Raw genomic sequence first — 12,596 nt, 5'->3', positions numbered from 1 at the left:
TTTTATAAGAGTCAAACAGCAACATTACAAACTAACTAAAGTTGAAAAAGTAAAAAAAAAAAAAAAAGAATAATAGGACCCCATTTACACTAGTGAGTTTTCGTTTTAAAATGCATAAGTTTTGCTATGGTTACGCCTGTCGTTTACACTACGCTGGCGTTTTTGAACCTTGAAAACGCTGCAGACCCCGTTTTAGTTTGAAAACTCTGGGGTTGCGTTTCAGTCTAAACGGACCAAAATGGAGACTTTTGAAAACGATGGCATGGCTGCCCTCGCTCGCTCTGCGTATCCTTGACGACCGTGTGAACAACAACATGGAGACTGAACTGCAATCTTTGCTAGTTTTGTAGTCATTTTTAGCAGCCATTGTGCAGTTAAACTGCATTTTTTAATACTACATGCAAAAAACAAAACTGTTTACACCTCTATGTCCATGCCCAGTGTGCGTGAACGTTAATGTGATGTGCTTTCGGTCATATAGTGTAGACAAACATCATTTCTGAAATGCTGAGGAAACGACAGTGTAGATGAGGATCGTTTTCATTTTAAAACGTCGTTTTAAAACGAAAATGCAGTAGTGTAAAGGGGGCCTAAGATCTGCTCATGTTCCATCAGATTTATTTTAAGATTTTTATTTTGAGTTTTGCAGCATTGAACATTATAACCAATCACACACTTTTCTGAATGTAATGGCCAATCAGATACATTTAGATTAGTCATTGCTGAAACTCCGGAGTTTTGTTCAGTGTGCATGCTCTCTGACTGAACTCTGACTGAATTCTCATAAACAACTGAAAATCATAAACAACAAAGTGCAGATAAGGTCAAAGTAAGAAATTAATTTCACAGTGTAGACAGCTTCTGTGACTATAACGGGAGTTTTTTCGAGACTGCTTACCCAAGTTATGGACCGATTCAGTGATCGGGAACATTCTCTGCTCGCTTTCTGTAAATAATTTATTTCAGTTAATTTAATTTTTTCATCATGCTGCTAAAATAATAACCAATTATATCTTGGTGATATCTTGATTTTCTAATAAGTAAAAGCAATAAAATAATCATAAACTGTTCTTAGTTTGTTTTGTCTGTGTAGCCAGAATATGACGTGCCATTTCAGCAAACACAAAATGTTTTTATGTATTCTATTAATCAACATTAGTAATCATTATTACAATATCAAGAGCGATAATCAGCAATAATGATTTTTGTCATAATATTTCCCTACCCCGAGTTTCTGTCTGTTAATTTTATAATTTATATACTTTATGCTGTTTACATAATGAAATTGTTTAAATACATGTATGCCTCCTTTGAGCAACATTAAAATGAACATAAGTCTGTGTAAATAAACAAATGCCATGTCAGATGCAGCTTCTGTTACATAGTTGCAGTATAAAGATGGCTTTTGTTGATAAAATTTTATTAGTAACAGTCTATAGCATTCTTATTGATTAAAGTACTTGGTTAAAATATTTGACATAAAATAGAACACAGGTGATTATAAAAAATTATACTTACGAAGGAAAAAAAAAAACAACAACAACAATGCCCCTGGAAATCAATTCCAAGTAGCAGATATTACCCCTAAATGGAAAAGTTGTGGGGTAATGTCTGGCACAGTTGCAGTTTACTAGTGCACAGTGTTATTTAAATAAATATTTATTTTTATTTATTTTATTTATTTGTAATTAGTTAGTTAAGATACGCAGCGGTAAATTTGTTCATGGATTTGTATTCTTCTTTTACATGTATAGACAGACTTTTAATGGCAAGTCATGAATATTTGCCTCTAAAGTCATGGAATATTCATGGAAATGTATTGATAGAAAATAGAAACATGTATGATTGTCATACACTGGACATTAAAGTGATTATTCTATTTGTGTCTCCACAGATTTGATGGTGTTTTCTATAGGAATAGAGAAACTGTTGTAAAGTTTCTGCGGAATCTGTTTGTTTCAGCATCAGAATTTCACACAAGTACAGGAGAAAATTACACTGAACTATTAACATCTGTGTGCAGCTACACATCTTTCCCCTACAAAGATTTTTTTTTTATCTATCGCACTGAGCAATCTAATTTCTTGCTCGATCTGTGGTCACATGTGAAGGACTATGAGACTCAAACAGGCAGGAGTGTCCTTCCAGCATTACAGCCAATTTATCAGTCAGCTCCTGCAGTCTGGATCATAGATCTCTCAGAGAGAAAGAGCTCCATCCTCCTAGAAGTGCTGAAACTCCAAACAGAGAAGAAACCAGTAGAGCTGAGAGACTGGACAGATGAAGAGAGTGAAGTGAGGGGATTCCTCCAGTGTCTGGCCTACATCTCACAGCTCAGGTGAGAGTCTCAATGGAAAACACCTCCCTATGCTTGTTTTATTGTATTTAGTACTCACAAATCACAATTACATTATATAATCAACTTAAATATTTGTTAACATAAAAATGTATGTTAACGTGAACTAGAGCTGACTATAACCTTATTTCCAGCAAAAAGAAAATTGTATTGTAATATCATTATCATGATGTAAAATTACATTGTGATAAAAATGTTGGTGCCAACTTAACGTCATATCGCATTTTTGGAGGCTAAAATTTAAGTATTTAAGCTGTGAATATCTCAACTGAAGACATTTCAAACACAATTTCATTATTAAAATTCAATAATCCAAATTTACCTTCTAGGAATTCTTTTCCAAAGTATTTAGTGTGAATAAATACACCAAATATAATATTCAACAGGCAATTTATTTTGTGTTACAAATTCACTTCCACAAATTCAGTGGTTCAAATTTGGCAGAATAATCAACTTTGCACAACTGGGAACTGCAGGAATAGCAGTAGAATACCAATGCATAATCTTCAACTGCTGTTGGTCAGTAGGTGGTGCAAGCAGGTGTTGACAAAGGCCAAAGCAACAGGTAGAGCGAATCATTAATTCACAAAAACTGATTTCCAGAAAGCTGTGTTTACATTCAGTTCAGTGTCTTCATGGTTACTCTTTTCCTTTGTGTACAGTAAGTCTTCTCTACCGACTAAGTTAAGTCAGCTAAGAGAAAATATTTTGTTGATCTACTCCTAAGGTACCGCAGTAATCCTAATATTTTATTTAATACTATCAACTCAGTGCTAAATCCTACTACTACATGTCCTGTCATTTTCAGTCAGGGTTTAAATGAAATCATAGTACAGAAACAGCTTTGTTGAACGTTTTAAATGACATCTTGATCTCGATTGATTCTGGCGGTTCAGTGGTTTTAGTTTTCTTAGATCTTAGTGCAGTGTTCGACACCATTGATCACAATACCCTTGTCTCTCGCTTGGAAAAACAGTGGGAATTCGGGGCAGGGCACTTGAGTGGTTCAAGTCCTTCCTTTTTGATAGGACGTTTTCAGCTAATTTTGGTCAACAGTATTCTAAAATGGCCCCATTGTCTAGTGGGGTTCCACAATGATCCATTCTTGGCCCAATTTTGCTTTCATTACATATTTTACCCTTATAGATTCTATATTTCATAAGCATGGAGTATCTTTTCATTGTTACGCAGATGACACTCAGGTGTAACTACCTTTGCGAAAACATGACAAAAGTTCTTTTGAGTCACTATTGAGATGTTTTCATGAAGTTAAATCTTGGATGTCACACAATTTTCTGAATTTGAATGAAATTAAAACTGAAATAATCTGGTTTGAGGCCCCTGACACTCAAAACTCCTTTGACTTGGGGGAGTTAGCCTCTTTCTGTAAATCTGTAGTGAAGAACCTTGGTGTCCAATTTGATAGTTCTTTGAAATTTGATAAACCGTTCAATTCAGTGGTCAAATCTTATTTCTTCTATTTAAGATCCATAGCAAAGGTTAAACCATTTTTGTCCTCCAGTGATTTTGAAAGGATTATTCATGCTTTTATTTCTGTAAGACTAGATTATTGTAACTCACTGTATATGGGTGTTAGCCAAGTATTGTTAAACCGTCTACTAGCCTATGTCAAAATGCAGCTGCTAGATTTTTAAAAGGCACTTGTACAAGACGGCATGTAACACCGGTTTTAGCCTCACTTCATTGGTTGCCTGTCCAGTACAGAATTGATTTTATTGTATATAAAGCATTGCATAACTTGACCCCACCATATTTAGTACAACTTCTTCATATTTATAAACCATCTAGGCCTCTCAGATCAGCAGATCAGATGAACCTAGACATTCCAAGGACCAGATTGAAATTGAGTAGTGATCGGGCATTTGCAGTAGCAGCTCCAAAGTGTTGGAATAATCTACCTCTACATCTTAGACTGGCTCCTTCTCTATGGTTAATTTAAACGCAACCTGAAATTACATTTACTGGATTTAGCATTTGGTTCAGTAGGTTAACTAGCAAGAGGCTCTTAAGAGATGTTCCTAAGTCATTGTTTGTCTGAAAGTTAATTTTATTTGTGTAATTTTATTGTGCGATTGTACAGCACATTGGTCAACATTACATTTATTAATTGTGCCTTATAAATAAATAAACTAAACGAAAAACAAAACAAGACTAAAACTTTCATGTTTCCTCTCTTAGAAAACTGTTATAAAGAAAACACTTAACATGCAATTTAGCATTAGATGGAACATTAACAACAACAAACTACCAAAACAATAGATGCCTGCCATGACAATATTGTCATGAATGAACAAGTTAAAAGTCTTTTAAATCCCTAAATCACCACCTTTACAAACATTTAACATAGATGTACTAGTAACACTGTGTCAACCATGGTGTTTTGGCAGAAATGTGGTATGTTCATGTTGAATACTATGTTATTGATATAGTCATGTATATTGTATGTAATTTATTAGTGGAGTAAGGGTATATTATTCATTTTTGTTATAACACTATGGCAGTATCTTTTAGTGTTAGTGGTAACTCAGTTGCTCTGTCAGAATAATTTAACTTAACCTTATAATTATTAGGTGTTAACTTTTTATAGATGTTACTGTTGTTAATAACAGTATATTTTATTGCTGAATGCATTGCTTTTCAAATTATATTATTATTATTATTCATTTTATAGGCCCCCCAGAAAGCATTCAGGACAACCCCCCACCCCCTTGGCCCACCTCACATTTTCAATGTGATAATCCAGCCCTCAAATGAAGCTAATTGAATAGCCCTGGTGTATATTAAGTTTGCTCTTAATGATTTAAGCATTGTTAAGCATTGAATATTATAGGTGGTATTTTTAAAATCACTGAATATTTTGGAAATTAAATCTGGAAGGAGAATATGGATTATTGAATCTTTAATAATGAAATTGTGTGAATGTTTTCAATTGAAATATTTACAGCCTAAATACGTACAGTATGCCCCCAAAGTTCTCCGGAAATGCAAGCCCTGTTAATGCAATGAATTAGTGCAATTTAACATGCTTTGTGGTTTTATGCTGCCTTCACATGCTCTCGGAATTATCGTATCTTGGAATTTCCTAGGTAAAAATTGCACATGAACGCCCTCTCATTTCAAAATTTGAATGCGATAAGCTTGTAATCAAGACTTCAGAAGTGGGAATTATCAAATTTCTGATAGCATGTGAAGGCAGCATTAAAGACATTTGTCAATAATTTACTTCCATAAAATCATCTGGTAACAAGTTCAGCAAAGACACCATAATTAAATTTCTTTAAACATGGTGGAAGCTTCTGAATATAAGACTAAAAGAAAATGGATATTTCCCTAACATCTAACCCTCACATCTTGATAGCAGCATTTTACATGGGTCAAAATGACAAGAACAATACCTACTTTTCAGTTTTTGCCAGTAAAATGTTTTGGAAGGGCAAGTAAAAAATCTGAAACTTTGGCCTGAGCAAGCCAGTCCCACTGAGCCCTGTTTTATTATATTTTCAATATACTTTAGGTTTGTATTCACCACTCACCACTGACACAACCAACCATAACAACTAAAATATGAACCTTCATTGATTGAATAGTTGAATACGAATTGTGAAAAATAACTCCACCAGCTTTCACGTGTGTTTTTTTATATTTAAATGATTAAATGTGTTGCTTGTCATATTATATACACTAGACAATGAAGTGATGTTTATGTGTATGACTTCACAGGTTTGATGACATTTTCTACAGGAAGAAGGAACCTGCTGTAAAGTTTCTGCTGAATCTCTTTGTTTCAGCATCAGAGTGTGATGCAAAGAAAGGAAATAAAGAAAATTACACTGATATGTTAATAGATGTGTGCAGCTACAAATCTTTCCCCTGCAGTGACAACTGCACTAACCGTCACCCTGATCAGTGTGATTTCCTGCTGGATCTGTGTTCACATGTGAAGGACTATGAGACTCAAACAGGCAGGACTGTCCTTCCAGAATTACAGACAATTTATCAGTTGTCAGCTCCTGCAGTCTGGAGAATAAAGCTCTCAGAGAGAAAGAGCTCAATCCTCCTAGAAGTGCTGAAACTCCAAACAGAGAAGAAACCAGTAGAGCTGAGAGACTGGACAGATGAAGAGAGTGAAGTGAGGGGATTCCTCCAGTGTCTGCCCTACATCTCACAGCTCAGGTGAGAGTCTCAATGGAAAACACCTCCTTATGCTTGTTTTATTGTATTTAGTACTCACAAATCACAATTAAATTATATAATCAACTTAAATATTTGTTAATATAAAAATGTATGTTAACGTGAACTAGAGCTGACTATAACCTTATTTCCAGCAAAAAGAAAATTGTATTGTAATATCATTATCATGATGTAAAATTACATTGTGATAAAAATGTTGGTGCCAACGTGATGTCATATCGCCCACCTCTAGGTTACATGCTATTAAGTTTCTCCTACTTTATTGGATGCTGTGAATGCTGTTGCTTTAATAAAATTATATGAAAGTAAATTAATGACAAATGTCTATGAAACAAAAAACCATGTTGAATTAAAAATTTGAAAATAATAACAGTGCTTGCTTTTTAATGCATTGTTTTTTCAGGGTTTGCATTTTTGGAGGCTAAAATTTATTAAAAAGTATTTAAGCTGTGAATATCTCAACTGGAGACATTTCAAATACAGTTTCATTATTAAAATTCCATAATCCATATTTACCTTCTAAGAATTCTTTTCCAAAGTGTTTAGTGTGAATAAATACACCAAATATAATATTCAACAGGCATTTTATTTTGCGTTACAAATTCACTTCCACAAATTCAGTGGTTCAAATTCTGCAGAATAATCAACTTTGCACATCCAGGAACTGCAGGAATAGCAGTAGAATACCAATGCATAATTTTCAACTGCTGTTGGTCAGTAGGTGGTGCAAGCAGGTGTTGACAAAGGCCAAAGCAACAGGTAGAGCGAATCATTAATTCACAAAAACTGATTTGCAGAAAGCTGTGTTTACATTCAGTTCAGTGTCTTCATGGTTACTCTTTTCCTTTGTGTACAGTAAGTCTTCTCTACCGACTAAGTTAAGTCAGCTAAGAGAAAATATTTTGCTGATCTACTCCTAAGGTACCGCAGTAATCCTAATATTTTATTTAATACTATCAACTCAGTGCTAAATCCTACTACTACATGTCCTGTTTTGTCATCACACGTGATGATCTGCCTTTTTTTTTTTTTTTGCAGAAAATTGATACTAGGTCACAAGTTGTACCTGGCTCATATGATCCCCTGGTTACTTGTTTCACCTCTGCTGTGTTTGATCAATTTTCACCTATTTCTTTTCATTCTTTAGCTGAGGTAGTTGGGCAGTTCAAATCTATAAATTGGCTGTGATGTTATTCCATCATGATTAGTTAAGAATATGTTTGATATTATAGGTCCTAGTATATTGACTTTAATTAATAGAAGCTTCGAAACAGCAGGATTTTAAGCATGCTATTGTACAACCTCTTTTGAAAAAAACTAATTTGGATCCAAATGTTTTATCTAAATACAAGCCTATTTCTAAACTGCCATTTTTATCATTCTTGAAAAAGTCGCATTACACTAACTGCAGACTTTTCTAGTTTAAAATGAGATTTTTGAGCATTTTCAGTCAGGGTTTAAATCAAATCATAGTACAGAAACAGCTTTGTTGAACGTTTTAAATGACATCTTGATCTCGATTGATTCTGGCAGTTCAGTGGTTTTAGTTTTATTAGATCTTAGTGCAGCGTTCGACACCATTGATCACAATACCCTTGTCTCTCGCTTGGAAAAACAGTGGGAATTCGGGGCAGGGCACTTGAGTGGTTCAAGTCCTTCCTTTTTGATAGGACGTTTTCAGCTAATTTTGGTCAACAGTATTCTAAAATGGCCCCATTGTCTAGTGGGGTTCCACAATGATCCATTCTTGGCCCAATTTTGTTTTTATTATATATTTTACCCTTATAGATTCTATATTTCATAAGCATGGAGTATCTTTTCATTGTTATGCAGATGACACTCAGGTGTAACTACCTTTGCGAAAATACAACAAAAGTTCTTTTGAGTCACTATTGAGATGTTTTCATGAAGTTAAATCTTGGATGTCACACAATTTTCTGAATTTGAATGAAATCAAAACTGAAATAATCTGGTTTGGGGCCCCTGACACTCAAAACTCCTTTGACTTGGGGGAGTTAGCCTCTTTCTGTAAATCTGTAGTGAAGAACCTTGGTGTCCAATTTGATAGTTCTTTGAAATTTGATAAACCGATCAATTCAGTGGTCAAATCTTATTTCTTCTATTTAAGATCCATAGCAAAGGTTAAAAACATTTTTGTCCTCCAGTGATTTTGAACGGATTATTCATGCTTTTATTTCTGTAAGACTAGATTATTGTAACTCACTGTATATGGGTGTTAGCCAAGTATTGTTAAACCGTCTACTACTGGATCAAAATGCATCTGCTAGATTTTTAAAAGGCACTTGTACAAGACAGCATGTAACACCGGTTTTAGCCTCACTTCATTGGTTGCCTGTCCAGTACAGAATTGATTTTATTGTATATAAAGCATTGCATAACTTGACCCCACCATATTTAGTACAACTTCTTCATATTTATAAACCATCTAGGCCTCTCAGATCAGCAGATCAGATGAACCTAGACATTCCAAGGACCAGACTGAAATTGAGTAGTGACCGGGCATTTGCAGTAGCAGCTCCAAAGTGTTGGAATAATCTACATCTACATCTTAGACTGGCTCCTTCTCTATGGTTAATTTAAACGCAACCTGAAATTACATTTACTGGATTTAGCATTTGGTTCAGTAGGTTACCTAGCAAGAGGCTCTTAAGAGATGTTCCTAAGTCATTGTTTGTCTGAAAGTTAATTTTATTTGTGTAATTTTATTGTGCGATTGTACAGCACATTGGTCAACATTACATGTATTAATTGTGCCTTATAAATAAATAAACTAAATGAAAAACAAAACAAGACTAAAACTTTCATGTTCCCTCTCTTAGAAAACTGTTATAAAGAAAACACTTAACATGCAATTTAGCATTAGATGGAACATCAACAACAACAAACTACCAAAACAATAGATGCCTGCCATGACAATATTGTCATGAATGAACAAGTTAAAAGTCTTTTAAATCCCTAAATCACCACCTTTACAAACATTTAACATAGATGTACTAGTAACACTGTGTCAACCATGGTGTTTTGGCAGAAATGTGGTATGTTCATGTTGAATACTATGTTTTTGATATAGTCATGTATATTGTATGTAATTTATTAGTGGAGTAAGGGTATATTATTCATTTTTGTTATAACACTATGGCAGTATCTTTTAGTGTTAGTGGTAACTCAGTTGCTCTGTCAGAATAATTTAACTTAACCTTATAATTATTAGGTGTTAACTTTTTATAGATGTTACTGTTGTTAATAACAGTATATTTTATTGCTGAATGCATTGCTTTTCAAATTATATTATTATTATTATTCATTTTATAGGCCCCCCAGAAAGCATTCAGGACAACCCCCCACCCCCTTGGCCCACCTCACATTTTCAATGTGATAATCCAGCCCTCAAATGAAGCTAATTGAATAGCCCTGGTGTATATTAAGTTTGCTCTTAATGATTTAAGCATTGTTAAGCATTGAATATTATAGGTGGTATTTTTAAAATCACTGAATATTTTGGAAATTAAATCTGGAAGGAGAATATGGATTATTGAATCTTTAATAATGAAATTGTGTGAATGTTTTCAATTGAAATATTCACAGCCTAAATACGTACAGTATGCCCCCAAAGTTCTCCAGAAATGCAAGCCCTGTTAATGCAATGAATTAGTGCAATTTAACATGCTTTGTGGTTTTATGCTGCCTTCACATGCTCTCGGAATTATCGTATCTTGGAGTTTCCTAGATAAAAATTGCACATGAACGTGCTCTCATTTCAAAATTTGAATGCGATAAGCTTGTAATCAAGACTTCAGAAGTGGGAATTATCAAATTTCTGATAGCATGTGAAGGCAGCATTAAAGACATTTGTCAATAATTTACTTCCATAAAATCATCTGGTAACAAGTTCAGCAAAGACACCATAATTAAATTTCTTTAAACATGGTGGAAGCTTCTGAATATAAGACTAAAAGAAAATGGATATTTCCCTAACATCTAACCCTCACATCTTGATAGCAGCATTTTACATGGGTCAAAATGACAAGAACAATACCTACTTTTCAGTTTTTGCCAGTAAAATGTTTTGGAAGGGCAAGTAAAAAATCTGAAACTTTGGCCTGAGCGAGCCAGTCCCATCGAGCCCTGTTTTATTATATTTTCAACATACTTTAGGTTTGTATTCACCACTCACCACTGACACAACCAACCATAACAACTCAAATATGAACCTTCATTGATTGAATAGTTGAATACGAATTGTGAAAAATAACTCCACCAGCTTTCACATGTGTTTTTTTTTTTATATTTAAATGATTAAATGTGTTGCTTGTCATATTATATACACTAAACAATGCAGTGATGTTTATGTGTATGAATTCACAGGTTTGATGACATTTTCTACAGGAAGAAGGAACCTGCTGTAAAGTTTCTGCTGAATCTCTTTGTTTCAGCATCAGAGTGTGATGCAAATAAAGGAAATAAAGAAAATTACACTGATATGTTAATAGATGTGTGCAGCTACAAATCTTTCCCCTGCAGTGACAACTGCACTAACCGTCACCCTGATCAGTGTGATTTCCTGCTGGATCTGTGGTCACATGTGAAGGACTATGAGACTCAAACAGGCAGGACTGTCCTTCCAGCATTACAGCCAATTTATCAGTTGTCAGCTCCTGCAGTCTGGATCATAAACCTCTCAGAGAGAAAGAGCTCCATCCTCCTAGAAGTGCTGAAACTCCAAACAGAGAAGAAACCAGTAGAGCTGATAGACTGGACAGATGAAGAGAGTGAAGTGAGGGGATTCCTCCAGTGTCTGCCCTACATCTCACAGCTCAGGTGAGAGTTTTATGGGAAAATTCCACTCATAGTTTGGTTCAGTTTTATTTTAATGTTGTAATTTATATGCATTTCATAATGTTGATTTAGATTAATTTGAAATATGTCAGATCCATTAGTGATGTAAGCTTAATTTCTGTTGTTTTAATATAGCCTAGCTGAAGATTTTGTCTGCATTTATACAGTAAGACAGATCCATTGTTTTGATAGCTATCCATTTATTTATTTATTTTGTTTGTTCCTACCGTTTGCATTCACGTGAGATGGAACTGACTGCATTTACATAAATATTGAGCCAAAACACACTGAGAGCAGGAAAGTAATTAAATCAACCAATTTTTTTCATGTCCATGCACTTGAACACAGATTTAAGGTGTCTTGACATGATGTTTGTAATTATTTTAATATTTTCTCTCAGTCAATTTTATATACAGTCATATATTCAAAAAGATTATTTTTAACCCTCATTTTGACCTTTTTTGTCACAAACATTTGGTTTAAGTGCTACATCTCCTTTAAAGGGTACATAACACACAGTTTCAGCCAATCTCATGTTAATCTTGAGTACCTATAGAGTAGTGTAGCATCCTTCATATCTCCTAAGAGTCTTAAGTTTTATCAGATTTATAAAAGACAGATATGCTGTAGGCACAATTACAAAGTCACAATTAGTGGCAACAATCAATCATACTATGCTTGACAATTACTAGAAAAAAATATTTAATCCTTTTTATTATTATTATTATTTTACTTTGAATCAATATTCCACAGAGCAGCTATTCTCACTAGAGAGAATATGAACTACTATTGTTAGTCTGTCTTTAATTTTGCTCAGCCAAAAATTCTCAGAAATACCAACCACTTCATTAATTCCACAAAACTAATACATAATGATAGACAATTCTTAAACAATGTAGAATAAAAAGCTTTTCTGAGTCAGTCTGTGGGAGTTTGCTTTATTTATCAGCCACTTTAACCCGATCTCACAGCAATTCATATGTATTTTATGAAGTGGCTAATTCGTACAAATTCATTCAACCTCACTCACTTTTCAAAAAGCATCACCAGGGAGGACCACCCCTAACCCTGCCCCAAAACCTACCCATCACTAGAGTCTAGACAAATCGTACAAAAACGTGAGGTCATACGAATTCCTACGAATTAGCCACCTCGTAAAATACGTACAAAT

At 34.3% G+C, this 12,596-nt stretch overlaps 1 protein-coding gene across 6 annotated transcripts in view; it reads left to right on the top strand.

Annotated features, from left to right (window-relative positions):
* LOC127496077 (uncharacterized) overlaps positions 1 to 12,596 on the top strand; it is a 485,656-nt gene that overhangs the window by 453,194 nt on the left and 19,866 nt on the right. For all 6 annotated transcript variants that reach the window (XM_051863678.1, XM_051863679.1, XM_051863681.1 and 3 more), the window contains 3 exons: positions 1,895 to 2,338; positions 6,098 to 6,550; positions 10,955 to 11,407. In XM_051863678.1, the coding sequence (XP_051719638.1) occupies positions 1,895 to 2,338; positions 6,098 to 6,550; positions 10,955 to 11,407 (1,350 nt within the window). The remainder of the gene's footprint in view (positions 1 to 1,894; positions 2,339 to 6,097; positions 6,551 to 10,954; positions 11,408 to 12,596) is intronic.

The sequence above is a fragment of the Ctenopharyngodon idella genome, chromosome 15, assembly GCF_019924925.1.
Source record: "Ctenopharyngodon idella isolate HZGC_01 chromosome 15, HZGC01, whole genome shotgun sequence".
Classification (NCBI taxonomy): domain Eukaryota; kingdom Metazoa; phylum Chordata; class Actinopteri; order Cypriniformes; family Xenocyprididae; genus Ctenopharyngodon; species Ctenopharyngodon idella.
Note: the sequence above shows the minus strand (reverse complement) of the source record. Positions and strands in the feature narration are given on the sequence as shown.